The 27,013-nt window shown below is 45.3% G+C and overlaps 1 protein-coding gene across 5 annotated transcripts; it reads left to right on the forward strand.

The window, feature by feature from the left end:
- LOC117062413 (cytochrome c oxidase subunit 7A-related protein, mitochondrial) lies at positions 1–26,955 on the forward strand. Of its 5 annotated transcripts, none has more exons than XR_004428361.1 (5): positions 235–391; positions 10,476–10,607; positions 21,739–21,911; positions 23,708–23,899; positions 26,769–26,955. XR_004428361.1 is itself a non-coding variant. In XM_033175894.1 (3 exons), the coding sequence occupies exons 1-3, from the start codon at positions 320–322 to the stop codon at positions 12,610–12,612; spliced, it is 345 nt and encodes a 114-aa protein (XP_033031785.1). In that variant the 5' UTR covers positions 1–319; the 3' UTR covers positions 12,613–13,338. The 5 variants fall into 5 exon arrangements, 2 of the variants coding, with proteins under 2 accessions (XP_033031785.1, XP_033031786.1); XR_004428360.1 differs by lacking the exon at positions 23,708–23,899 and adding an exon at positions 26,243–26,453; XR_004428362.1 differs by lacking the exons at positions 21,739–21,911; positions 23,708–23,899 and adding an exon at positions 26,243–26,453.
- The last annotated feature ends 58 nt before the right edge of the window (positions 26,956–27,013 follow it).

Below are 27,013 nucleotides of genomic sequence, written 5' to 3' on the forward strand. Positions count from 1 at the left end.
GCGCATTTCTTGAGTTGTCGTGGCACTGCCCAAATCTAAATGGGGGGAAGAGGGAACTTCATATTTCCTACAGACTCCGCCACAGCGGCTTTTCGTGCTCTCTTAGAGCTGGTTTTGCCTTTCGTGATCCTGAGAACCCTGGCTTTTGGTTCCCCAGTGCGGCTTAAGTGGGCAGGTTTTAAGTTAGGCGATCTTCGGGCAGCCCTAGTCCCGGCACTGGGTCCTTGCGCTGAGTTTTGGGACCACAGCCTGGGAGGCGGGGTCCTTCTCTGGGGCGGTCGCGTTGGCAGCGGATGCAGGAAGCCGGACTCTGTGCATCATGTACTACAAATTTAGTGGCTTCACGCAGAAGTTGGCGGGAGCGTGGGCTTCGGAGGCCTATAGTCCGCAGGTACGAGTGGCACCTAGCCAGCTCGGACATGAGAAGTGGCAGCCCGAGCCTCGGCGACAAGCAGTCGCGGCGTTGGAGCCAGGGGAGGCTTCTGCCCGCTGTCGAGTTCGTTTCTGTTCTCCTTGCACCTTCCGGGGCCTCTCCACACCAGCGTACGGTGGTCACTGAGGCTTCTCTTTGTGTACCTGCTCACCTGGTGGGGCTGGCCTGGCGTGCAAGTTTGGTCTGGCACACTGCAGGGGTCAAGGTGACCCCTGGGGTCACTTGTCTAAAAGGGATGGTTTGGGGGAGTCCCCAGTGTGACCCGAGTCAGAGGTTCGGCCTTCTCCCTCTCTTTGAAGACATCTGGCTTTCGGCCTCCCTGTCGTTTCTTTGTCACCTCCTGCCACAGCCCCATAGGCAGCCTAACTTGAGCACGAGATTAGAGAGCGGGGATAAAGGCTTTTAGGGAAACCGTGGGGCAGGGGGTTGGGGGGCTATGACTTGGGTTAGGAGATTTAACAGGTTACTTAACACGTTCAGGGAGGGAAGTTGCATGCAGCGAGGTTACACTTTCCCGATTGTAAAATATTTGACAGATGCTCATTGTTTGGGTGGTCTGAAAAGTATTCCATTTCACACAGACTCTGCCAATTGGAGTTTGAGTCTCCATGTGTTGGGGGTAAACGAGGGATTTTAGAGCCCCAGACGTGCCTTTTCAAATCATGGCGTTTTCCGCTTTAATTGTGTGACCTTGGCCAAGTTACTTAATTTATTGTGAGCTCAGCTTCATCCAGGGCGTCGTTAGTACACTTTAAATGAGGTGTGTCAAGTGACTAGCAGTTTGGGCAGGTGGTTGGTTCTGAATAAGTGTTAACCGTTCATCAGAAGCTGTCTGAGACAGTATATTCCCTCCTAGTCCTCCTAGAGAAGTGTGGGAAGGGTCGGTGAGATACGCAGTTAGACTGCAGTAGTAAGGGACCCAGATGGGGTGTAAAGGATACTCCATTACTGTTGCTTCGTTCTCCTTTTCCTGTGGGACACTGCAACTTGCCCAAGAGGCGGATGTTTAAGAAAGATGTCAGAACTGGTACTATGGCTCACGCCTGTAAATCACAGCACTTTGGGAGGCTGAGACGGCAGGGTCGCTTGAGTCCAGGAGTTTGAGATCACCTGGGGCAACATAGTGAGACCCTGTCTTTAAAAACAAAAACTAAAAAGCAGAATGATTCTAATCTAGGATAGGAAGGGCAAGTTTTTTTTGTTTTGTTTTTTGCGGGGGTTAATGGGGGAGTTGCGGTGGGAACGGAAAGGAAGAGTTTAGGGTTTATAAATGTTGACCTTGTGATATGTCATGCTTGGTAGCAGCTAGATTTTTGAATATGGAGTTTGATAAAGTTGGGTGTCTTCAGCCCATAGGTGGTAGAATCTGGTGGGTAGATTACCCAGGAAGTTTGTAGGGAAGAAAGGTTGTATCATAGTTAAGAGTACAGAAGCATGAAGGGAGGGTGGAGAAGGAAAATGTGTTTAAAGAATAGACTAGGTGAGAAGGGAAACCAGTGTGGTGTCAGCGAAATCAAATTGGTAATGACTTGTAAGGAAGGAACAGTCAGCAGTGTTACACTTCTTTTACAGATTATGTGGGGAAATGACCATTTCTGTCATCTGCTCCTATAAAGTGTATTCTTCAGTGTATGGATCTTAAATGTTGCAGTTTGATGAGTTTGGAAAAACCCATGCGCTGTATAACCACACCTCCCTCAATATACAGAATGTTACATCATCCCAGGAAGTTCCCTTGTACCCTCTGTCAATCCCTGCCACCTTCCTATTCTGGCTCTTATCATCATAAATAGATAGTTTTCCCTTTTTTGGAACTTCATGTAGATGGAAGCAGCTCTCACCCAGGCTGGAGTGTAATGGCACAGTCATCGTTCACTGTAGACTTTCACTCCTGGGCTCAAGTAATCGTCCTACTTTTGCCTCTGAAAATGCTGGAATTACAGATGTGAGCCACCGTGTCTGGCTGCTAGCCTATTAAAATATTTTTGAGGTTAGTCCGTGTTGTACGTATCAGTAGTTAATCCTTTTATCCTCTTACTCTTCTGTAGGGTTTCATTTTATAAATATATCACAGTTTATTCTGTTGGTGGTAGTAGATGTTCTTTTATTTTTTAAAAATATTTTTTGAGGCAGGCTCTTGCTGTGTTGCACAGTCTGATCTTGAACTCTTGGGCTCAGGCAGTCCTCTCACCTCAGCACCCTGAGTGGCTGGGGTTACAGATGTGTACCACCACACCTGGTTTGTGTTCTTTTAATATATCTTTAGCATAATCTAGGTTTTGTTGCTTAGTAAGAAAAAAGTAAATTTTTTGACTAAAAACTGGCGTATTGTAATAAAAGGGGCACTCAGCAGAGATTAGCTTGAGATGAGTTTGATATAGATAGGGCTTGCAGATTTCTAGTACTTCTCCTCGTGAATCATGTTTCTCTTGAGAATTCGAACTTCTTAATTACTTAAAGATACCTCAAACTATGTTGAAAAGAAGTGATATTGTGTAGGCTTTATATAAATTGTAAATTTCTGAGTGATTGTGACAGGTGCCCTCCCAACTAGGTGCTCTGACTTTGGTAATTAGGAGTATTTCAGCTTTTTCCTTTCCTGGAAACATATAATGAAGATGTTTGTAACTTTTAGTAGTAAGTAAAGTGAATAATTTACCATGCATTAAATAACATAATATGGAAAAGGTGGTTCAGTAACAATTGCAGAGATAGAGATTTGTAAGTCAGCTTGACAGCGAGTGGTTGGTGGGATGGCGTTTTCCATTGGTTGAAAAGCATCTTATCTTTCTCTGAACTGCGTCAACAATAACTTGAGACCAATAAGCACATGAACATGTTTAGCATCTTTAGTTATTAGAGAAGAGCAAATCACAACCACAGTGAGATACCTTTTAATATCCACCAGAATGCCTAGAATCAAAAAGAGACGATAACAACTATTGGTGAGGATGTAGAGAAACGAAACCTACTACATTTGTGGTGGGATGGTGGGAATGGTAAAATGACGCAGCCACTTTGGAAAACAGTTTGGCAGTTTGTTAAAAAGGAAATGTAATTTTACTATGTGATCTAGGAATTCCTCTCCCAGTTAAGATGGCAGAATGGTATTCTAGATAAAGGGAACTGTGAGAGTAACGGAAGGGAGGGGGTCTGGAGGAGAAGTGTTGAGTAGGTAAGTTTGACTGTGGAGGATGGAGGTAAATCATGAAGGGCCTAGGATGGTAGGACTTAATTTTGTGAGGCACGAGTAGGAAGTTACAGAGCAACTTGATGCAGAGTTGTGGTAGAGTTTGTCCTTTCAGATGAGACAGATGTTGGGGATGAGGAGGGAGGGCTTCAGGATGATGGTGAATTGGTGCTTTTCACAGTGACGGGGAGTTCCTGAATGGGCTTATGAGTGAATTTTGGACATGATGAGTGTGAGGTGTCAGAAGGACACAGAGGCAGGTGGTGATGTCTAGCTTACAATTAGAAATAAATAGAGGTCAGGTGTGGTGGCTCACCCTGGTAATCCCAGTGTTTTGGGAGGTGAGGGCAGGAGAATAGCTTGAGGCCAGGAGTTTGAGACCAGCCTGGGCAACACAGTGAGACCCCATCTCTACAAAAAAAATAAGAAAAATTAGCTGGGCCTGGTGACACATACTTGTAGTCCTAGCTAGTCAGGAGGCTGAGGTGGGAGGATCACTTGAGCCCAGGAGTTTGAGGCTGCAGTGAGCTGTGATCAACACATTGCACTCCAACCTGGGTGACAGTGTGAGATCCTGTCTATAAACAAAACAAAACAAAAAGCCAAATGAATTGAGTCATTGCAGATTGAAACTGGTTTCCAGTCCTAAATCACAGTGAAAAGGTTCATACATTTCTGTCATTTAAAAATTAAAATTATGAGGAGTAATCCTCTTTTCCCTCCACCCTCTTCCCCAAACCGAAGAGGTAGAAGAAAAGGAAAATGTTACAACCAACTTTTAGAGGGAAAATCATTTTTACTTTTCTTTTCCTTTCTTTTCTTTTTTTCTGAGATGGAGTCTGGCTTTGTCATCCGGGCTGGAGTGCAGTGGTGCAATCTCAGCTCACTGCAAGCTCTGCCTCCCAGGTTCACACCATTCTCCTGCCTCAGCCTTCTCAGTAGCTGGGACTACAGGTGCTCGCCACCACACCTGGCTAATTTTTTGTATTTTTATTAGAGACGAGGTTTCACCATGTTAGCCAGGATCGTCTCGATCTCCTGACCTCGTGATCCGCTGGCCTCGGCCTCCCAAAGTGCTGGGATTACAGGCGTGAGCCACTGGGCCCGGCGTGTTTACTTTTCTCTTTAAAAGTTTGGAGCAATTGAAATAAACTAGGAAAAACTCAATTACTAAACGTGGTTAAGGTTGAATGGTTCTTAATTTTGGAGGTGGGCTTATTTAAGCAGCTAAGAGATTCAGTATTAAAAAGTAAAGTATGTGATTTTTCTTGATCTATGGTCTACTTATTTTTAATTTTATTTTGATACAGGGTCTCTGTTGCCCAGGCTGGAGTATAGTGGCATGATCATGGCTCACTACAGCCTTGACCACCTGGGCTCAAGTCATCTTCCCACCTCAGCCTCCTAAGTAGCTGGGACCATAGGTGTGCACCACTGTACCTGGCTACTTGTTTGATATTTTGTAGAAATAAAGTCTCACTTTGTTGCCCAGGCTGATCTCAACTCCTGAGTGAAATGATTCTCCCACCTCAGCCTCCCAAAGCGGTAGGACCACAGGCATGAGCCATCACACCCGGCCTGTCCGCTTATTATAAGAACAGCTTTCAGTTATTTTCTTATTGCTGTGGGAATTGTGGATGCCCTGCCATCAAATACCAATTTATCAGACTTTGTTTTTGAGATACTGAAACCTACATTGTGGTGAAGCTATAGCCTTCTTTAGTTTATTTGAACATTCTGCATGTATTTAGTGAATGTGCTTTCTCTGCCAGTTGCTTTTCTAAGTCTTGGAATATAGGAGCAGTGAGCAAGATGTGCCTAAATCCTGTGCTCATGGAGCTTCTGTTGTAGTGGGGGAGACACAGTAAGCAAAGTAAAACATAGTATGTTAGGTGGTGATTAAGTGCTGTGGAGAAAAATAAAGAGGGTAAGTTGTTAGTAGGGCAAGGGGGAGGACATGCGGTTTTGAAAGGCTGGTCGGAAAGATCTCACTGAGAAGGTGGCTTATGGGGATGGGTAAAGACCTGAAGAAGGTGAGGGTATAAGCCACGTGGATGCCTGGAGAAGAGCATTCTAGGCAGAGAGAACACGGCTGTGCTTGGGAGGTTTCTGGAGCTAGATCAGTGGGCTGGGGAGGAGGAGGGGAATGATAGAAGTGGGGCTAGGCTGGGGCGCAGTGGCTTTTGCCTGTAATCCCAGCTTTTTGGGTGGCTGAGGCTGGAGGATCTGCTTGAGCTAAGGAGTTTGAGACTAGCCAACATAGAGGAACTCTGTGTCTGCAAAAAAAAAAATTTTTTTAATACAGTTTTGCTTTTGTTGCCCAGGCTGGAATGCAATGGTGCAATCTCGGCTCACCGCAACCTCTGCCCCCTGGGTTCAAGCGATTCTCCTGGCTCAGCCTCCTGAGTAGCTGGGATTACAGGCCTGTGCCACCAAGCCCAGCTAATTTTGTATTTTTAGTAGAGATAGTGTTTCTCCATATTGGTCAGGCTGGTCTTGAACTCCCAACCTCAGGTGATCCCCCTGCCTTGGCTTCCCAAAGTGCTGGGATTACAGGTATGAGCCACCGCGCCCGGCCTACAATTTTTTAAAAAATTAGCTGGATGTGGTGGTGCACGCCTGTCATCTCAGCTACTCAGGAGGTTGAGGTGGGTGGGTTCCTTCAGCCCGGGAGGCCGAGGATACAGTGAGCTGTGATTGTACCACTGCACTCCAGCCTGAATAACAGAGCAAGACCCTGTCTCAAAAAATAAATAAGAGGGGCTAAGAAAGGGATGCACTTTGTAGAGCTCTGAAAGTCATTGTGAGAACTTTAGGGGTCACTCAGTGAGATAGGAGGCCTTTTGGAGGGTTTGAGCTGACTTGTCACATCCTGTGTTTTAATGAAATCATTGGTTGCTGTAATAAGAGTAGACTTCAGGGCAGCAAACAAGAGTGGAAGCTGAGAGACCAATTGGGAGGCTGTTGTAGAAATCCAGGGGCTTAGACTCGAGTGTGAATTGGTGGAGGTAGGTGAGAAGTGGTCAGATTCTGAATATATTTTGAAGGTAGAGCCAAAAGGATTTGCAGTGTATGAGGGAGAGGTGTCAATAATATTTCCAAGGTTTTGGCCAGGCGTGGAGGCTCACGCCTGTAATCCCAGCACTTTGTGAGGCCAAGGTATGCAGATCACTTGAGGTGAGGAGTTCAAGACCAGCCTGACCAGTATGGTGAAACCCTGTCTCTACTACAAATATAAAAATTAGCCGGGCGTGGTGGTACACACCTGTAGTCCCAGCTACATGGGAGGCTGAGGCAGGAGAATCGCTTGAACCCGGGAGGTGGAGGTTGCAGTGAGCCAAGATGCGCCACTGCACTCCAGCCTGGATGATAGAGTGAGACTTCGTCTCAAAAAAAAAAAAAAAAAAAGAGTATTTCCAAGGTTTTGGCCCGAGTGCCTGGAAGTTTGGCACTGTCGTGCTTGTGATGAGGAGAGACATGTTTGAGACTGACAGTTCTTGCAGTCTTGGAGTAGGCAGAGGTGAAGAGATTTATGCCGAATCCTCTCCTGTAGATAAAGCCTGGTCATTTCCAATCTTGAGAAGCCTAGTGCCAGTGATCTAGCTGCCTTGAAACATTAGGAATGTTCCCTGCCTTTTCCTGTGGTACCAGAACAGCTGAGTTACCGATAGTACGGTGTAATAAAAACGTGAGTTTGAATCCCATCTTCCTTATGGGAGCTCTGAGCATTGTTTTAATCAGCTGTAACATGGGCTGATCATAACTTATTTATAGGGTTGTTCCGAAGATTAAATTCAACAGAGTGAGACCCTGCCTCAAAAATAAATAAATAAATAAATAAATAAATAAAATGAATTTGATAGTTACAAAGACTGTGGAAAGTTGAAAAACTTATGATTATAAACAAAAACAGAATGAGGCTGGGCTTGATGGCTCACACTTGTAATCCCAGCACTTTGAAGGCTCAGGTGGGAGGATCGCTGGAGCTCAGGAGTTCAAGACCGGCCTGGGCAACATGGCCAGACCCTGTCTACAAAAAATTAAAAATTTAGCCAGGTGTGGTGACATTTTCCTGTAGTCCCAGATACTCAGGGGGCTGAGGAGGGAGGATCACTTGAGCCTGGGAATTGCAGGCTGCAGTGAGTCAGGATCGTGCCACCGCACTCCAGCCTGGGTGACAAAGCAAGAGCCTGGCTCAAAAAGGAAAAAAGGCAGAATGGGCCGGGTGTGGTGGCTCATGCCTGTAATCCCAGCACTTTGGGAGGCCAGGGTTGGTGGATCACCCGAGGTCAGGAGTTCGAGGCCAGCCTGGCCAACATAGCGAAACCCCGTCTCTACGAAAAATACAAAAATTAGCTGGGCGTGCTGGCACGTACCTGTAGTCCCAGCTACTCAGAAGGCTGAGACAGGAGAATGGCTTGAACCTGAGAGGTGGAGGTTGTTGTGAGCAGAGATTGTGCCACTGCACTCCAGCCAGGGCAACAGAGCAAGACTCCATCTCAAAAAAAAAAAAACCAAAGAGCAGAATGTAGGACTTTACAGTGACTATTAAACCTGAATAAACACTGGAGGAAAATTTACAATTTATAACAATTAATGGGATAAGATAATGAGATTAAAGGTAACTTCAATTCTATAAACTTTTACAATATTATAAAGGGAAATACGGAATTAATTTAAAATTAAGATGGTTGATATTCCTGTTTTCAGATGATACTGTTCAAAAACTTTGCTGTAGTTTTGAATCACTGCATGGTTGGACAAACAAATATAATCCCTTCAAAAATACTCTCACATTAGTCCTGTCGAAACATGAATTTACTTTCAAACCGTTTTTGTAGATCGTTGGTAGAAAGGGTTTTTACATTTTTGCATTCAAGAAGAAATGGTTATTTCAAGGAGAAAATATGGTGAGCTCACAGAATGATATAAAGGAGTATCTGACATTCTGTATCCAGTTCAAACCACGATCCTTGTTAGCCTTTTGATCTTGATAGTAGAGCCTCTGTTTGCCTCTCTGACTCCTCTGAGTCTCTGTTTTGAGTGTGTTATATTTCTGGATGTAGGCCGACATCTTACTGACCAAACTTTCTCTTTAAATGGGCTGTTGTTTTTAAGCAATAGTTGATGGGGGAGGGTGGGGTGTGAGTTGTGGAATACTTAAAAGCCAGGGCTCTGGACTTGAAAAAGGCGTGAGTTTGAAAACTTGACTCGCTTTTCACTATTTGATCTAAGGCAAGTTATTCTCTCTCCACTGTTTTCCTCTGAAAAATGGGTTGCTGTCAGAATTAAGTGAGATAATGCATATGAAATGTTTACCATAATACTGACACTTCACAAGGGTTAAATAGATATTAGCTGCTGTTGGTTTATAACGTTAATATCCATGGTGGCTGAGATTGTGGCGATCTTATTTATTGTAGTACAGAGTTAGTGATCAGTAATAAATGTTGAATGAATGAATACATTACAGAAAACAGGCCATGGTTCATTCCCATATACTGTACTGTGTCAGAAGAAAGAGAAGCCAAGTTTACTTTAATGCTTTTTTTATTGACCTGTTCATCTCATGCTTGCCTGGTGGGAGTGGCATTGAGGTTTTCAATATCTAATGTTTGTAATAGGCCCTGTCGATTATAGGTAAATTTAGATTTCTTTGAGACAAGAATCAGTGGACTGATGACTGTATTTGGGCAAGAGGTTTCCTTCTTTGTGAAAAGAAAAGGCTGGGTTTGAATTCTGCTTTCTGACCCTAAATTTTTATTTTTCTTACTTAGAATTTAAATAAAAGGATGATTTTTATTGGCTTATAACTCTTAGCTCCTTATTTTAATTTACAGGTTATTTTGGATTACTCTATGTATTTGTCACTGTAGGTTTACTCCTTTAAGATAAAAAAACCAGAGCTCCCCCCTTTTTTTAAAGCAGCTTTATTGAGATATAATTTGCATAGCATACAATATGCCCATGTAAAGGGTGCAATTTAGGGGTTTTTTAGTGTATTCACAGATATACGCAACTACCACCACAGTTAATTTTAGAGCGTTTTTTATCACCTCAAAAGGATACCAATGTACCTTTTAACTGTTACCTCCCTAGCTCCCAAGCCCCCACCTGAAGGAACCATTAACCTACCTTCTGTCTCTACAGTTCCCTCTTCCAGACTGTCCTATGAATGGCGTCATGCAGTATGTGGTCTTTGGGACTGGTTTCTTTGACCCAGCATAATGTTTTAGAAGCTTATCCATGTTGTAGCATGTATCAGTACCTCCTCCCCCTTCACCTTGTTTAAATTTTTACTATATGTGTTTTCAGTTATGGGTTTATTTATGCTGAAAAGTTCATTTCAAAAAATTTTTTGTTTTGATTTTGTGTTCTGGTCCTTGAAGGCAAGTATTGTTTGTTTGTTTAGTTTTGTTTTAAACCAGTAAGGCTGTTCTACGTTGAATATTTCTTTATTGTGTGTTGGGAAAAGTTTCTGAAGTCCGCTCTGGGGTTAGACATTCCATGTTACTAGGTTAGCTCTTCATTTGGAAGAAAAAAGGGGCAGACAGATTCCTCATAAAAGCTAATGACAAGTTCATAACAGATTATAAATGTTTTACTGGTTTGCTAAGAAGGTAAGACACACCAGGTATTTCTGGAAGCTCAGGTTGGGCCTTTGTTTTTGTCGTCCCCCTGACCCTCCCCCTCCCCCTGCAATCATCATGGCAAGGGGCTCTTGACAGGGTTTGCTCTGGGAAAGTTGGAGAGATTTTCTTTCTGTCTCGTGGTTGAATGGCTGCCTTCACTATTCCAGACAGTCTCCTCAGACATACTTTCAACTTGCCATTTTCCTTTTTTCCTCTACAGGGATTAAAGCCTGTGGTTTCCACAGAAGCACCACCTATCATATTTGCCACACCAACTAAACTGACCTCCGATTCCACAGTGTATGACTATGCTGGGAAAAACAGAGTTCCAGAGCTACAGAAGTTTTTCCAGGTAAGGAAAGATACTCTACAACAGAGAAGCCTGTGAAATACATAGGCTTAAAAAATGCCTTATGAAACGAAATCTTAATCTAGTTTACTATCCACCCTCCTTCTTTTTTCTTTAAGTAGTAGTCTCTTGATTTTAGTTTGAGCCATAAACGAATAGAACTTTATATAGGTAGATACTGATAAAAGAGGGGAGGGTGGTTAATTTCCTCATTAGTATTTAAGGGTATGAGGGTTTTGAAATGGCATGAATAGCTCTTGATCATTTATTGCATGGAAGAAGGAATAGCCTGTATAACTGAATAGCCTGCATAACTGAATAACCCAATATATATATTTGACTTTGTGACACATGTAGTGACTTGGCAGTGAGTTTTTTTCTAATTGTTCTTTGCTTGCTTGATATTAAAATTCACTGAGCTATTGCTGAAAGTAGAGGAGGTGCTTATGGGTTTGCATATCAACAGAGAAGCCAGCATCGGAATTGAAAATATTATTAGAGTGAATCTACCTGCAAGTGATTGTGAAGTTAGTGGCCTGACCAGATCTTCGGTGCCATAGCAGTGCTTGCTACTGCTGTTGCTTAAGGTAGCTTCCCTCCTCAGAAGCAGTCCAGGTCCAGACCCATCTTGAGGATAGAGCACTTTTGTTTTGATCAGTTGAATCTCTTTTTATCTGATAAGTAAGGTTTGAGAGAGCATTTAGAATCTCAAGGTGCAGTGGGGAGGAATTTTGGACACTGCAAAATATGAGTTAAACAGGCCAGGTGCGGTGGCTCACTTCTGCAGCCCCAACACTTTGGGAGGCCAGGGTAGGAGGATTGCTTGATCAGCCTGGGCAGCATAACGAGACCCTGTCTCTACAAAAAAAATTAGCTGAATGTGTTGGCACGCATCTGTAACCCCAGCTACTCCAGAGGCTGAGGCGGGAGGATCACTTTAGCCCAGGATTTTGAGGCTGCAGTGAGCTGTGATTGAGCCACTGCATGCCAGCCTGGGTAACAGAGTGAGACCCAGTCTCTAAGATGATGATGATGATGATGATGATGATGATGATGATGATTTAAATATCTCATGGAATTTGATTATTAAATGGGTTTAACAGTGTGACGGAAAGAGGGCAGTCGAATCTCAAATGGACTTGAACCTTTTTATTGACGTGAAGTACTCCAATCCCATCCACTTATGATCAGAAGCCAAACTAAATGGAGAATGTTTCTCGTGCCAGCACCTCTTTTTATCTGTTTTAACACAGAGCCTTACTCTGTTGCCCAGGCTGGAGTGTAGTGGCACACTCACGGCCCACTGCATCCTTGACCTCTTGGGCTCAAGTGATCCTCCCACCTCAACTTCCCTAATGGCTGGGACTACAGGCACACACCACCACACCTGACTAATTTTAGTTATTCTGTAGAGACAGGGTTTTGCCGTGTTGCCCAGGCTGGTCTTCAGTTCCTGGGCTCAAGCCATCTATCTGCCTGCCTTGGCCTCCCAAAGTGCTGGGATTACAGGTGTGAGCCACTGCACCCAGCCTCTCCTGCCTGCACTTCTTTTAGCTACTGGTTACCTTTGCCTTTTAAAAAATGCACCAATGCTCCAGTTAAGCAATATATGATAAATGTCTTAGACATTTGGAATCTTTTGCATGCATATTCCCTGAGGCAGCATTTTGGAGAATGACTTTGGATTTACAAGCTTTAGCTACATTTATAGGAACATCTACTAGCGTTTCATGGACTAGGGCTTTTCCCACTGTCACTTTGATGAATTACTTACAGAGTAGACACATTTTTTTTTTTTAAATTTAAAGAATAAAATTGTAAAATATTTTTCTTCTCAACCATGCCCTTGTTAATTCTTGCTTTCAAGAAAGCTGATGGTGTGCCCGTCTACCTGAAACGAGGCCTGCCTGACCAAATGCTTTACCGGACTACCATGGCGCTGACTGTGGGAGGGACCATCTACTGCCTGATCGCCCTCTACATGGCTTCGCAGCCTAAAAACAAATGAGTTAGGCTGCAGAGGACTGGTTTGTTTTTTGGCATAAACCCTTTGAATTTCCTTTTTCATTGTTAAATTAAATTTTTTTTTTTACTTGGATGGCTTAATATTTTTGCAAGAAAAATAGGAAAATATGAAGATGATTTGGTTTGTTTATGAAATGCATATGGCTTGTCAGAGCTCATTCAACAGTTGAAGCCATTGTTTAAAGAAATGGTGCTTTGCTCTGTGTTTGTGCTCCTGATTTCCCTGGAGGTTCTAGATGAAGGCTGCACACAGGCTTGTTAACGTCAGTCTGTGCTGAGGACCTCAGGGACTTGAGGTTGCATTTTTGAGCACGGGGTGCAGAAGACTTTCTGGATTTGGATGTGGCTGTGGAAAGAACACAGAAGCCAAGGTCATGTGCATGAAATGAGGGGTTTGAGTTAGTCGCCTCGGGGATTTTTTCCATTTTGCAGTAAAATGTTAAATTAATGTAGCCTGCCTCTATTTGTTGGACAGTTAATTTCAAAGGGTTATTTGCCTCATCTCCTATCTTCAGTGAAATCTTATGTGTAATTGTGTGTATTTACTCCACCACGGGAACAGAGAACACCTGTTTAGTGTTGCACTTTAGACTGGTGTCTGTTTTGTTAATGCACCTGTGCCACAAATTTTCCTTTATCTTTTAAAAATGTTATAGCTTTTAATTATGATTTATTTTGACTGTGGAATAAATACACGAATGAAACATTTTAAGTTTGAAGTTCTTTGAATGACCTTTCAGAGTAATTTCAGAACACCAGCAGCATCTTAAACCTGAGTCTAATTTCTTTCTTGTTAATTAGGCACCAGATAATCTTTACAAAATGATTCCTAAAAGTCTTATAATAGGAGTCTTAACGGCATATTGATGATTACCGTATGGTTTTTTATAAAAACCTGCCTGCCCCTTAGTGAAATGTGCCTGTAACTCACAGTTCATTTAGACACTAATTTCCTTTGCTGTCATGATTGGTAGACTTCACCTACCCTATATTAATTTTGAAAAAAGATGGAGTTTTATTATATATAAAGGAATGGTTTGCATCTTACCATAGCACAGAACAGTGACCTCTTGCTCAGGATAAAATATGGTGATTTGAAAATACTCAGTAGCAGCCATGCGGTGATACATATATATGTGTGTGTGTGTGTGTGTGTGTGTATCTGCAAATCTAAATTTTATTCTCTGGTATTTCCCCCAAGTTTTTATTTTGAAAATTTTCAGACTAAAGACTAAGCATAGTACAATATATACCTGTATATCCTTCACTTAGATCACCAGTTATTAATATATTGGCACCTTTGCTTTTTCTTGTTCTCTCACACAGGCACACACAATGCATACGTGCACACACACATAGATCTGGTTTTTGTTGAATCACTTAAGATTGTTATGGAATTATAAATCAGCCATAAATACTTTAGCAAGTATCTCCTGAGTAAGGACATGTGTTCCTTTATAACCATAACCCAGTTGTCAGACTCAGTAAAGTTAACATTTATAACAATACTATCATCTAATATATAGTTTGCTTTCAAATTTCCCCAGTTGTTCTAATAATGAGTTCTTTATAGTTGTGTTTTTAAAAAAATAACAGCTTTATTGGAATATAATTTACATACTGTACAGTTCACCTAAAGTATACAAATCATTGGTTTTTACTGTATTTGGAGTTGTACAGCCACCACGAGAATCAATTTTAGAACACTTCTGTCACCCTAAAAAGAAACCCTGTACCCATTAGCAATCACTTGCCTTCTCTCCCCAACTCCCACCTCCCAGCCCAAAGCAAGCACTCATCTATTTTCAGTCTCTATGGATTTGTCTTTCCTGGACATTTCATATAAATATAATCATATGATGTGTGATGCATGTGACTGGCTTCTCTCAGTGTCATGTTTTTAAGGCTTATCCATGTTGTGGCATGAATTGATACTTTATTCTTTTTTATGGCTGAATAGTATTCAATTGAATGGATATTCCGCATTTTGTTTATCTGCTCATCTATGGATGGACACTTGAGTTCTTTCCACTTTGGGGATGTTATGAATAATGCTGCTATGAGCAATAGTGAACAAATTTTTACGTGGACATACGTTTTCATTTCTCCTGGGTATCTACCTAGGAGTGGAATTCCTGCGTCATATGATAACTGTTTAACATTTTGAGGAACTGCCAGACTGTTTCCAACCCAGTTGTACCATTTAACATTCTCACCAGCAGATGCAGTTCATTTTTGTTTTTGTTTTGGGTCCAGGATCCAGCCAACGATCATACATTGCATTTAGTTATTGTGACTTTTTTTGTTTGTTTAAGATGGAGTCTTACTCTGTCTCCAGGCTGGAGAGCAGTGGCATGATCTCAGCTCACTGCAATCTCTGCCTCCCGCATTCAAGCGATTCTCTTGAGTCAGCCTCCCAACTGGGACTACAGGTGCACACCACCATGTCCCACTAATTGTATTTTTAGTAGAGATGGGGTTTCACCATGTTGGCCAGGATGGTCTCGATCTTCTGACCTCGTGATCCGCCTGCCTCAGCCTCCCAAAGTGCTGGGATTACAGGCGTGGGCCACTGTGCCTGACATGTTGTGACTCTTTAGTCTCTTTTTATCCAGAATAGTCAGTCCCCACTGCCCTTCCTGATAGTGACCTATTTGAAGAGTCCAGGTCAGTTGTTTTGTAGGACATTCCTCAACTTGGATTTGTCGGATGTCTCATTGTGGTTTCAGGTTAAACATTTTTGTCAGGAATTCTTTATAGGCGATACGGTGTCCTCATTATGTCAGGTGGTACTTGATACCAGCTTGTCCCATTATTGGTGATTCAAAGTTGTGTCTGCCAGATTTCTCCCTTGTCAAGTTGATAAACTTTGCAATTAATAAGTAGCCTGAGGGGTGATATTTGAGACTGGGAATATTGTCTCCTTAGCAGTTTGCATTCTGTTTTCACTGGTCATTCTTGACTGAATTATTACTAAGGTGGTTGTAAAGTGATTTCTTCTGTTGTCATTCCTTCTACATTTTTGATATTTCTTCTGTGAAGATGAGCCTTTAAAGAAATTTGACTGAATTTCCTAATTTGATGTATAATAAGCATCTCTGCCATTATTCATTTCGATGCTGAAATGTGGCTTCTGTGTTCTATGAGCATCTCCTATCAGTCTTTGATCACCTCCCTACTTTGTGACAGACAAGATGGCTTCCATGCTGACCTTGTGTTTTCCTTACCTCAGTTTCCTCTGTTTATTATCAGGTATATTCTATGAATATATATACACACTTTTTCTTTTCTTTTTTTTTGAGATGGAGTTTTGCTCTTGTTGCCAGACTGGAGTGTAATGGCACCATCTCGGCTCACCGCAACCTCTGCTTCCCGGGTTCAAGCAATTTTTCTGCCTCAGCCTCCCGAGTAGCTGGGATTACAGGATGCGCCACCACAACCGGCTAATTTTGTATGTTTAGTAGAGATGGAGTTTCTCTGGGTTGGTCAGGCTGGTCTTGAACTCCTGACCTCAGGTGATCCACCTGCCTTGGTGTCCCGAAGTGTTGGGATTACAGGTGTGAGCCACCATGCCCGGCCGACGCATTTTCTTCACCTGTTTTATTTTTGCCTAAATGGTAGGTAGTATACCTTCCAGATCTCACTTGTAGCTTAGAGATTGTTCTGTTTCATTTTTCTACATTGGATTTTATTTTATGAATGTACCATAGTTTAGTCTCTTTTTGAAGGGTATTCAGTTTCACATTTTTTGCTTTTATAAATCTGACTTGAATGCATCATCTTTGGCTGTCATTTAACACAATGTTGGCTATATTTCTAGGACCATTTCTAGACGTGAGATTTAGTGGGTGAGGGGGATGTGCATTTTCCAATTTCAGTAGTGCTAATTACTAAAAAAATATGGTGCTGGTTGACATTCCTATCTAGCAGTGTTGAGAGTGCCTGTTTCTCTTCACCTTTGTCTACATAAAATATTACCAAACTTTTTTATCTTTGCCAATCTTCTAAGTGATACCATTTCTTTGTGGTTTAAATTGCCTTACTAGGCCGGGCGCCATGACTCACACCTATAATCCCAGCATGCTGGGAGGCTGAGGTGGCAGACCACTTCAGCTCAGGAGTTCAAGACCAGCCTGGGCAACATGGTGAAACGTCTCTACAAAAATACAAAAAGGGCTGAGGCAGGAGAATCGGCTGAGCCCAGGAGTTCAAGGCTGCAGTGAGCTGAGATTGTGCCACTGCATTTCAGCCTGGGTGACAGGGCAAGAGCCAGTCTCTAAAGAATTTAAAAAAAAGAGGTATTCTAGAGATAAATGGGCAAAGTACATGAATAGATAGCTCATAAAAAAAGGAAATACAACTTACCTTTAAAAAGAATAAAACATTTTTTAAAAAAAGGTACTCAGCATCACTCATTATAATAAAAAGGTAATTTCATTTTTCTTTTTTTGAGACAGGGTCTCACTCTGTCGCCCAGACTGGAGTGCAGTGGCTCGGTATTGGCTCACTGTAGTCTTGACTCCCTGGGCTCAAGTGATCCACCTCACCTTCCTGCGTAGTGGGTCTATAGGCGCTGCTGCAACATGCTTTTGGTAGAGACGAGGTCTTGCAGCTGTGTTGCCCAGGCTGGTCTTGAACTCCTGGCCTCAAGCAATCCTCCTGCCCTAGCCTCCCAAAGTGTTGGGATTACAGATGTGAGCCACTTGCCTGGCCCAGAGTACTTACTGATGATGCTGAATGTTTTGGTCTACTGGGCTGACTTCCTCAGGGATAGTCTCTAGTGACTCCTGTCTGAGCCAAACCTCTTCTGATTGCAAGTTCCAGAAGTCCATTAAATCCAGCTGATACAGAAAGGGAGATTTTTCAGAACCTGAGTGAAGCTGGGCCTCACAAGGACTGCCTTTGGGTCCAAGGCAGCTGTCCTTTCTGTCACTCTCTTGATTATGCAGCTGTTTAATTCTGTTTCTGCAGACCAGCTTTCTCTATTTCTCACTGGATTTGGAAGGAAATGGTTGTCCAGCTGCTGGCAACATGCCCTAAATTCCAGGAGAGAGAGAATGTTGGGAATTTGTGTTGAAATTATCTTAATAGTAAGCAAGATTTATCCATTTAAACCTGAACCAGCTCGCTCCCTCTAATTATGACACATTCTTTTTTTTTGAGACGGAGCCTTGCTCTGTCGCCCAGGCTGGAGTGCAGTGGTACAATCTTGGCTCACTGCAAGCTTCGCCTCCTGGGTTCAGGCCATTCTCCTGCCTCAGCCTCCCGAGTAGCTGGGACTACGGGTGTCCGCCACCACGCGGCTAAGTTTTTGTATTTTTAGTAGAGACGGGGTTTCCCCACCTTAGCCGGGATGGTCTCCATCTCCTGACCTCGTGATCCGCCCACCTCGGCCTCCCAAAGTGCTGGGATTATAGGCGTGAGCCACCGCGCTGGGCCTGCAGTGCATTCTAAGACAGATTTTCTCATACTTTGTTTTGGTCAAATACGTACTAACAGTAATTGTAATAATTCAATCTAGAATAAAAATATTTCTAACACTTAGAGTTTATGGTCACAGGAAATTTAAACAAATTTCAATTTTAGAGTGTTACAGAGAATTATGCATGAGCAAAAGGAGACTTTCATTCCTAAAGCTGTATGAGATTTTGGGGGTAACGTTGTGGGTATGGGAGTGGAATGGAAATACGTGTAGAAGCAGAGGTTTCTGACTGTTGTATAGATGTGTATTTTTAACCAGATGAAGGTGGGTGTCCAACTGAGTGGAATTTACATCCCATTGGATACTTTTAGAAGTGATTTAATAATTTAGCTGGTATTTTTAACAATAGAAACTATACTTTTTGCAACTATTTAAATTTAAGATGAAAAGTGTTAGGTATTAAGCTTAGATATGCATCGATATAAATTTTTTTTTAGGTACACAAGGGTAAGAAGGGTTGAACCTGGCTACTTTACACTTGTCCTTGTGAAGCAGTGCCTACTTATCCCTCGCTTTGCTCTGTCAGCCAGATTCCCTTTCAGGGTCTGACTAGCTTTCCCTCTCCTCCTCCGTCCCTTCATCCAGGGTGACTTTGCTGTGAAGCTGCTGGGTGAGATGAAGGTTGGTGTGGCTTTGATAACACTGGCCAGCTTTCGTTTATTTATCTGCTTTTTTCTTCCCTTCATGTGTGTGGCCTTGGGCAGGCTCCCCTAGCTTGTCTAACACTGAGGTCTGTTCATCCCCACGTCTTCGTTCTCATTTTCCTCATAGTCAAAAGCTTTGTAAACTTCTCACTTTCTGTCACATTCGTCTTCAATAGCTAGAGGTTATACCTGGGGCTATAAAAATTGGTTGCTGAGAAATTCTGATACTGCCTGGTCCCAGTGATTTAATACATCCATTTGACATTTTAACTCCACACCTCCTAAGTTGGGTCACTATTTAGTACCACAAACTGCCCATGTCGGGTTGGCTAAGTGGGGCCCGTCCCTAGCGCTCCGTTTGTTGGGTTCATTGGCCGGTATCTTTGGCTCCTCAAAGACTCCCTAACCCACCGTCTTCAAGGAGTTGCATTAATTCTCTGTTATTCTGGACATTTAATTAGTGTGCAGAAGCACACACTATTCGGTGCTGGATCCTCAGAGATGAATCATGCATAGGGTCATTTTCAGGGTGTCTCTCCACCTCTTAGGGTGATAGACCACGTGGCTAGCAAATGACCTTGTTATTGAGGAATTCTGCAGTTATCCTTCACCTGTTCTGATCTGGGAGCTCTGTGTGACTGGCGGGGTTTGGTGGCTTTAGAGGAGGCTGCCCGGGTGTGTGTGGTGGAGGGAAGCCTGGCTGTGGCTGCTGTTCTGGGAACCCATGTCATGCCTTGGTGGTAGCAGGTCAGGCCCTATAGCCTGGAGGGCAGCAGCAGCTGACTCTCGCTCTCATGATGTGAACAAGAGCAGTGACGGTGGCTCAGCACCTCCAGAGGTAGGAGGGGAGTGGGACGATCACTTGGAGTCTTCTCTGCCATCAGCCACTGTCACTTGCATGAGCTGGAATCAGGCCTCCTGACCTCTGGGGCTCCACAGTGCCCGGGTGTGGCGCTGCTGCAGGATGTGTTGGGATGGGCAGGTGGGGGCCCGGGTGCTGCCTGCTCAGGGTTCCAAGGCTGCTGGAGCTGACTTCCCGTGGGAGTCTGCTGCAAAACCCGAAACGGCCTGGTGAATGGTCAGGAAGAGCATTCTTTAGGTCATATTTTTTTCCTTGAGTTCTGACACGGCCCTCCTGGGACATCCTGCCTTCTCTTGTTCCAACCTCGTCTATGACATAGATTAGTCATGGTCACATGGCTATACCTCAGGGCCAAAGCACAGGTCTCTATGCTGCCTAACATGTACTAGCCAGATTGGAATCTTTGCTGACTCCAAATATCACATTCCAAGCTGCCCCAGGCTGTGAGAAATGGTGGTGTTGCCTCTCAGTTGGTAGAGAAGGTTTTAGGAAGAAGCCTTGGAAGGGCTGTACAGTAAAGCAGACGGAGTTAGGGACCTGGGTTTTCCAAGGCAGGGAAGGAGACGCTGAGGCTGTGTGGGCTGTACCTGGTGCCTGCCTGACGGGCCAAAGCAGTAAGTGGGTGCACAAATTGGGGTGGTTTCTGAGGGCATCTTGCCAGGCAGAGAGCTCAAGTCCCTCAGCTCAGCTCTCTTAGGGAGAGGGGGAGCAGGGAAGGGCAGCTAGGCTAGGGTGGAAGAGGAGGCTCTCCTGGTCCAGTGCCCCCTTCAGGGTTCCAGCTGTACCAGGCGTAGGCTTCAGTTGTGAGTGGAGCCCTGAGCTCAAGCATGGAGGCAGCGTGGTTGCTCAGCTCAGCCTCTCGTCGGAAGGCCTGGCACCAGTTCCGGAAGTGCCTCACCACTAGAGAGGGTGGGGAAGGTCAGATGCTGCAGAATCAGTTCATACCTGGGAGGCTCTAAGTCCATCTTCCCCTCCCGCCTGCCCCCTGCTTAGGCCACAAAGCCTCTATGTTATGCGGCAGATTAATTTGAAAATTGAGTTGCAGCTGAATGAGTTGATGTCTTCAAAGTTCAGTGGTGTTTGATTAGAGCCATCCAGAGACTAGATTTGCTCCCAGGAAATGATTCTGACCGAATAATTCAAGTGAATAAAGGTTAGATTTGTGTTTCTGGCCAAATCTGTGTTGCATTCAGCATCTCCAAAACATGAATTCCATTAACCTTTCATGAACTAGCATTAAATTACTTTCAATTAGTTGTCATTCTAATTAAAGTTGAGTTACACAGGGCAGCCTTTGTTTATACTTGGTGGCTGTTCCCTTGCCTTCTCTGGAACTAAGTCCTCTTGATCAAATGGTCATTTAGAAAGTTGGTTTTATAACTTTGTGTCCCACCACCCATCACTCCGAGTCAGGACCTGTTCCTCGAGCCGAAGGATGTGGGCCCCTACTGCATCAGGAAGGCTTGGGGAGCACTACTGGCTAGATTGAACCATGTGACTTGCAAAAAGCAATCCTGTGGCTGTGGGAGAGGAAGTTAAGGCGTGTTTAAGGTAGGCCCCCCAGCCCAGGCAAGCTTGGGCAGGCCTTGGGGTGCCAAGTGAGGCATGGTCCGCCCAGGTGGGACTTGGGCAGGTTGGGAGGGAAGTGTGCTGCCCCTGTGACGTCATGACCTAGCTTATTCTGAGTCTTTATGCCTTGGGTGTGGGTGGCCTTGCTCCTGCCAAGGGGTAGATGCGAGTCCTCATCAGGGCCTGTCTGCAGCCTCAGTCTCCTGAGGGCCAGCATTCCATGCTCCTGTCTAGTGGCCACAGCAGGAGGGGTTGAGGGAGGACTGACATAAACCACTGTGTCCCCCTGCAGGACTCACCCATAACTTGTCATCCAGCATATTTTTTCTGTTTTCTCCATTGATGATGGATGTGACATGTTATAACCAAGACAGAATCTCTAAGCCAGTGCGGGATTCTGCAGGGTGGGGTACTTCAGGCCCTTCAGACCCAGGATGCCAGAGGTGAGCTCTCTTTCTTTGGCTCTAGGTCTGAACAGAGGTCAGAGGTGACGACCACTTGCCCCACCTTTGCCATCAGTAGCCCCTGAAGCACAAATCATTCCTTCTGCAGTGTGCTGCGCAGTGGAGAGACGGAGAAAGGCGACACTGCTCCTGGCCTCCTGTGCTTGCAGAATGATGAGCAGTCAGAGGGCAGCAGAGCGGCCCAGTGCAGGGCCAGGCCCTGGGAAGGCAAGAGGAGTGGCAGGGAAGCCCCGCCGGGGCGCTGTTGAACTTGCACCTCACGTGAGTAGGTGGTTTCCACCAGAGGACGTGGGGAAGGCATGCACTGAGGTGTGAGGGCATCTCAGGTGCGCCTGGGGGGTCGGAGAGAAGAGAGGAAAGGCAGGATCCAGGATGAGAGTAAGAGGCTTAGGCCTTCCGGAGCACGTTCCTGGGGCTGGGCCTGAGAGCTGGACTCTGACTGGTGAGCAGGGTGTGTGTCGGGGCTAACCACCCGATCCAGCAGGGATGTTTTTGTGTTGGTTTGGTTCTTTTGAACCTAATGGAGAGGAAAAAGACTCACAACAATTGATAATTAAGAGTTGTTATGAGAGCTGATGGGGGCCGAGGGCACGAGAGGAAGGAATGGATCCCAAGGGTGCGAGGAAGGCAGAGTGAACCCAGCGTGACAGCTGCCCATCCCAGTAGAGGGGAGGAGGCCTCTGGGTACCCCCAGGATGGTGCAGCTTGGCTTCTGGGTGAGTGGGGAGGGGAGTACAGAACCTAGGGGTAAACAAGCAGGCGTGTTTCTTTGGAGAACGTGGGTTGCCTGTGGGTCCTCTAGGTGAGGAATCCCATAGGCATTCGGTCTGGGGAGAAGGTGAGGGATCTGGACTAGAGTTAAAACTCGAGACCGAATATACAAGTGGCTGCGGAAACCAGGGGTGTCTGCGACATTGTTCAGAGGGTTGTGTGGGAGTGAGGAAATAGAAAGGGGGATAACCAAGACTGAACAAGGTGGGTGGAGAGGAAGAGAGCAGCGAGGCTCATGGAGTGTGTGAACAGAGGAAGGCGGACACGACAGAGAGCACATTTCGCGTTCTGTTCGTGTAAAAGCCAAAACCAAACCAAACTCTTCGGTGGCAACAGGAGGTCAGAATGGAGGCCGCCCTGTGGGAGCCCCTGACAGGAGCAGGTCCCAGGCCGACTTCTGAGTGCTGGCAGCATCCCGGGTCTCCCTCCAGGGGTGGCTGTGTGGGTGTACACGTGTGCACGATGCACTGCGATTTTGCACTTTATTGGAAGTAATACATTTTAAAAGTGTTAAAAATAAGAAAGGAGGAAAGCAACGAAGGAGGGAGGGATAGAAGGAGGGAGAAAGGGCAGGAGGGAAGAAAGAAACCCGGAGGAATGGTGACAGGAGAGGAGGGGGTTTCAAGGACGAGGATGACGGCCAGTGTCGCTCACACACCTGGAGCTGAAGCCACTGCACCGGCTCTGGAGAGGCCTGTGGCCTTGGAGGCTGCCCCACAGTCCTCTGGGTTCACCACTGGGTTGTGTCCCTCACGCTTCGAGTGAGTGGTGTGGAACGGACCCTAGCGTTGAATCAGGACATGGAGGAGCAAGAGCCGTTGGGGGGGTCCCGTGCCCGAGAAACCCCTCAGCTCCTGGCGGTGCCAACGGCCGCGTCTGTGCTTTCCTGAGTGCCCTCCCTGGCAAATCTTTGTGTTTAAACTTGATAATGTTTAATAAAAAAATGTAATTAACGACTAAAATTTGATTTAAAAAAACTTCCTTCTATTTTAATGTGAGAGTTTCCCATGGAAACCACTTCAGCTTTGGCGTGGTGAACGACAGCTTTATTAATGGAGCCATCTGCAGGCTTTCCTCACAATCTGTCGCGTTGCCCATGGCTTCCAGTGCAAACACTGGTGATTGTGATGCAGGCTCCAGCCAGTGCTCAGAGGGGATGGCCTTAATGGCGCTCTGATGCGGGGACAGCTAATCTCTCGTTCTCTTATGTGCAGAGCTCGCCAGGATGTCTCTCCCCTTTGGATTGGATGTGGGCAAGGCCTTCATCTTCTCTTTTTCCTTTCTAGACCTAGGAGATGGTACCTCTTCTGCACAGATAGCACCTAAACTCACCTCCACTCACTGGAAAATGCTTTCATGGGAGGCAGTAATTCTCCCCCGTGAGTGGAAACTGTTTCCTGAGGCCTTCTCCACCATAGCCAGTGATTAGAGCCCTGCTGGCAGATTCCTCACTGGCCCTCCGACAGGCTGACTGCCAGGTGGGGATGGAGTTGGATCACACCAAGGCTCCAGGGTCTTGGGGAGGGCTGAGTGCTATCTGGGGGATTCTTGGCTCCGCTCAGAGTTAATCATCTTCTTCATGGAAATGTCCAAGCCTGGCAAACATTTCTGCTAGTGATTCTGGTGAGGAGATGTTCACGGGCAGCACAGGGCAGGCCACATTAACACAGATCTTGCCGATAGAGCCAGGACCTGTTGCTCTCGGAGAAAGCCTGGTCACCTCATCTCAGTTCGGGAGCAGTCTTGAGAGGGCTCTGCTGAAGAAAGTGAAACTCTGCTCTTCCTTTCCATTTGATTAATTCTGAATAAGGGAAGCTGATTCAGCCCAGACACCCGAGGAAAGGCGGAGGCTGGATGGCTTCAGGAGAGGGCATCTGAGGAGGAGTGAGTACCGACGATACATCAACCAGAAGCAAAACAAGGAGGGAGAAGGGGTGCTGTGGCCCCCGCGGTCGGGAGAGAAACACGGAAAGGCTGTCTCCGCCTTGCATGCGTGCCGGGAGCATGGGGAGCAGCGTTATGGATCAACCAACTGTCATCAGAGGGGCGGACCAGAAGATGAATTCTTAGTGCTCCCCGGTCGTCTCTTATCCCTGTGGTCCCATATGCTGAGCTTCACAGTCATACCCCAGACTGACCTTCCCTTGCCTAGGCTTCCCATGGCCACACCATGCTAGGAGTTCTCCCGCAGGGACCTGTGTGGGCACCGCGCGGTCCCACGGTCCGCACTGCCCCCTCTGACCTGTTGGGGGAGCACTGCAGGTGCACAGGTGCAGAGAGAATTTCAAAAGGCTTCGTGGTAGTAGGGCTTATTTTCTTCTCCACATTCCCTTCAAAAGCATAAAAAGAAGGTAAAGTTTCTACATCATTATGTAAATTTTTTTGAGACTCACAGGAAGTTGCAAAAATAGTAGAGTCCCATGAACCCTTCCCTCTGCTTCCCCCAGTGGTGACATCTTACGTAACTATGAGACCAGGAAAGTGACATTGGAAGGACACAGCAGTCCAAACCACAGGCTTCCCTGTTTTCAGCAGTTCGGTGTACACTCTGTGGAATCCGACCCCATATGTAGACTCATGCGGTGGCCACCCTACCCATCGCTACCACAGAGGAATCCCCTTGTGCCACCCCTTTGTAGTTGCCTCCCCTCCCTTCCAGCCCTGTCCCCTGAAGTCACTAGTGTGTTCTGTATCTCTGTAGTTTTGTCATTTCAAGAGTGGTGTATCAATGGGATGCAGTTTGTAAACTTTTGAGATGTGCTGTTTGTCACTGGTGCTCCTGCCCGTGAGCACCATCGAGTGTGCATGTGTCCACAGCCCTTTTTCTTGCTAAGTAGTATTCCACTGTGTGGGCTGCACGTCACTTGGTTTTTCTGTGAAGATTCCAGAAGTGGCAACATCACTTTTTAAATATTGAGATTCAGCCTTATGGAGTGTTGATTCTAGAATTTAAGCAATGGGTAGATGGTTTCAGTAGGTGACCAATCCAAGATTCCTAAGGAATAACTTACTTTGTACATTTGCCATTATACATTATAGCATCTAGTTACAATTTTCTAATTTTGAGGGAACGTGACTTTGCTCTAAACCAGTTCTAAAATATACAAAGTTTGTTTTTACAACCTTTCTAGAGTGTATGCTCCGTGAGGGCAGGGGCTACTCTTTCTCATTTTGGGATTCCTTGCTGAGCCCCACACAGTTCCTTGCCCTAGGCAGGTTCTTAATATATATGTGATGAATGGGTGCCTCCTTTACATCCTCAGTTCCACACAAACTCCCCAGGATTCACACTGGCTGCCACTTTGAAGGTGGTAGCAACACAATGTGTGTTGCAGAGAGACTAAATTCCGTAGAGGAGGAGCTGCTGTAAGGCATCTGACTTACATTCGTCAACTGAAACAGCTCTACAGTGACGGCTCCAGCTTCTGGTTTCCCTGCTTCTAACCAGGTTATCAAGTCATTCCAACCCAGTGTCGGTCGGCCCAACGGGCATCACTGTTGACAGTGGCAGGCTCCGGAGTCTCCTGTGATCTTTCCTAGGAGGCACAAGGGCTTGGTTACTGTGATCAGTCAAGCATGGGATGGGATGACCAGGCTTTGCATATTAGGAAATTCCTTTTCCTCCCTGAGGCCCTTTCCCTTTCGTCGGGCACTCACTTTCTTCTCGGTGCTTTCAATGAGATCTGATGAAAGGACACCCTGTCAGGAGTCAGTGTTGGCCTGTGGAGTCGATTTTGTTGAATCCCACTGAGATAGTCATCAGCAGCAGTGGTCCATATTCATTTGTCAGTGGATGGCTCCTCAGGAAAATCTATTTTCAGGCCTACAGGATTACGTTGGTAAAAGGGAGAAGAGACGGAAGATCAAAGTTCTGTGGCTGAGCATGGAGTTGGCCCAGCCTCCCAACACTTGCCACAGGAAGTGAGCGATGGGGAACGAGGACGAAGTGGAAAAAGCACTTGGCTAATGATGGAGAGAAGCTGCCACGCTGAGCTCAGTGAAATGGAAATTGCCCAAAGCCTGGAAAATAAGGTAGTGGTGTCTTCACACCAATAGGTTTAAATTGAACACTGGGGACTAAGGACTTGGGTGCCCAAGGTCAGAGAAGGCAAGAAGAGCAGGCATTTGTTGGCAGCAGGTGCCACAGTGAACCAGCCTGGCAGCTCCTCTGCCCCATGCTATGGTTGTAGGGATAGCAGGGAAGGATTTGTGCATAAGCCCCCCTTCAACTCTGACACGATTCAGAGTCCAAAGCCTCATTATCACCTTCTCTTCTGCCAGTCTTAAATTCTTCTATTGGAAGTTTAACCGATTTCATTCTTATTAACAACCATTGTTATTTTACAGTGCATATAACCTACAGCAGACGAGCATGGCAGCTGGCTGCGCGGACTCTGGAGGTGGGAGTACCTGGCTTCAACTCATAGCTCAGCCAGTCGGCTTCTCTGTACTTCAAGTTTCTTCATCTGTGAAATGGAGATAATGGAATTTAGTATTTTGAAAAGATTGAGTTAATACATGTTAAACACATGAAGTGTTAACTGTTTTCATTGACTAGCATTTAGTCATGGGGCTGGACCATATTTTAATCA

Source organism: Trachypithecus francoisi, unplaced genomic scaffold, assembly GCF_009764315.1.
Source record: "Trachypithecus francoisi isolate TF-2019V2 unplaced genomic scaffold, Tfra_2.0 Lachesis_group17, whole genome shotgun sequence".
Classification (NCBI taxonomy): Eukaryota; Metazoa; Chordata; class Mammalia; order Primates; family Cercopithecidae; genus Trachypithecus; species Trachypithecus francoisi.

What these genes read in the sequence shown, in the direction of transcription:
- LOC117062413 (XM_033175894.1), top strand. Translation starts at nt 320, where the DNA reads ATGTACTACAAATTTAGTGGCTTCACGCAGAAGTTGGCGGGAGCGTGG. An exon ending in CGGAGGCCTATAGTCCGCAG is followed by an intron (nt 392 to 10,475) that starts GTACGAGTGGCA and finishes TTTCCTCTACAG; the next exon opens with GGATTAAAGCCTGTGGTTTC. An exon ending in AGCTACAGAAGTTTTTCCAG is followed by an intron (nt 10,608 to 12,471) that starts GTAAGGAAAGAT and finishes CTTGCTTTCAAG; the next exon opens with AAAGCTGATGGTGTGCCCGT.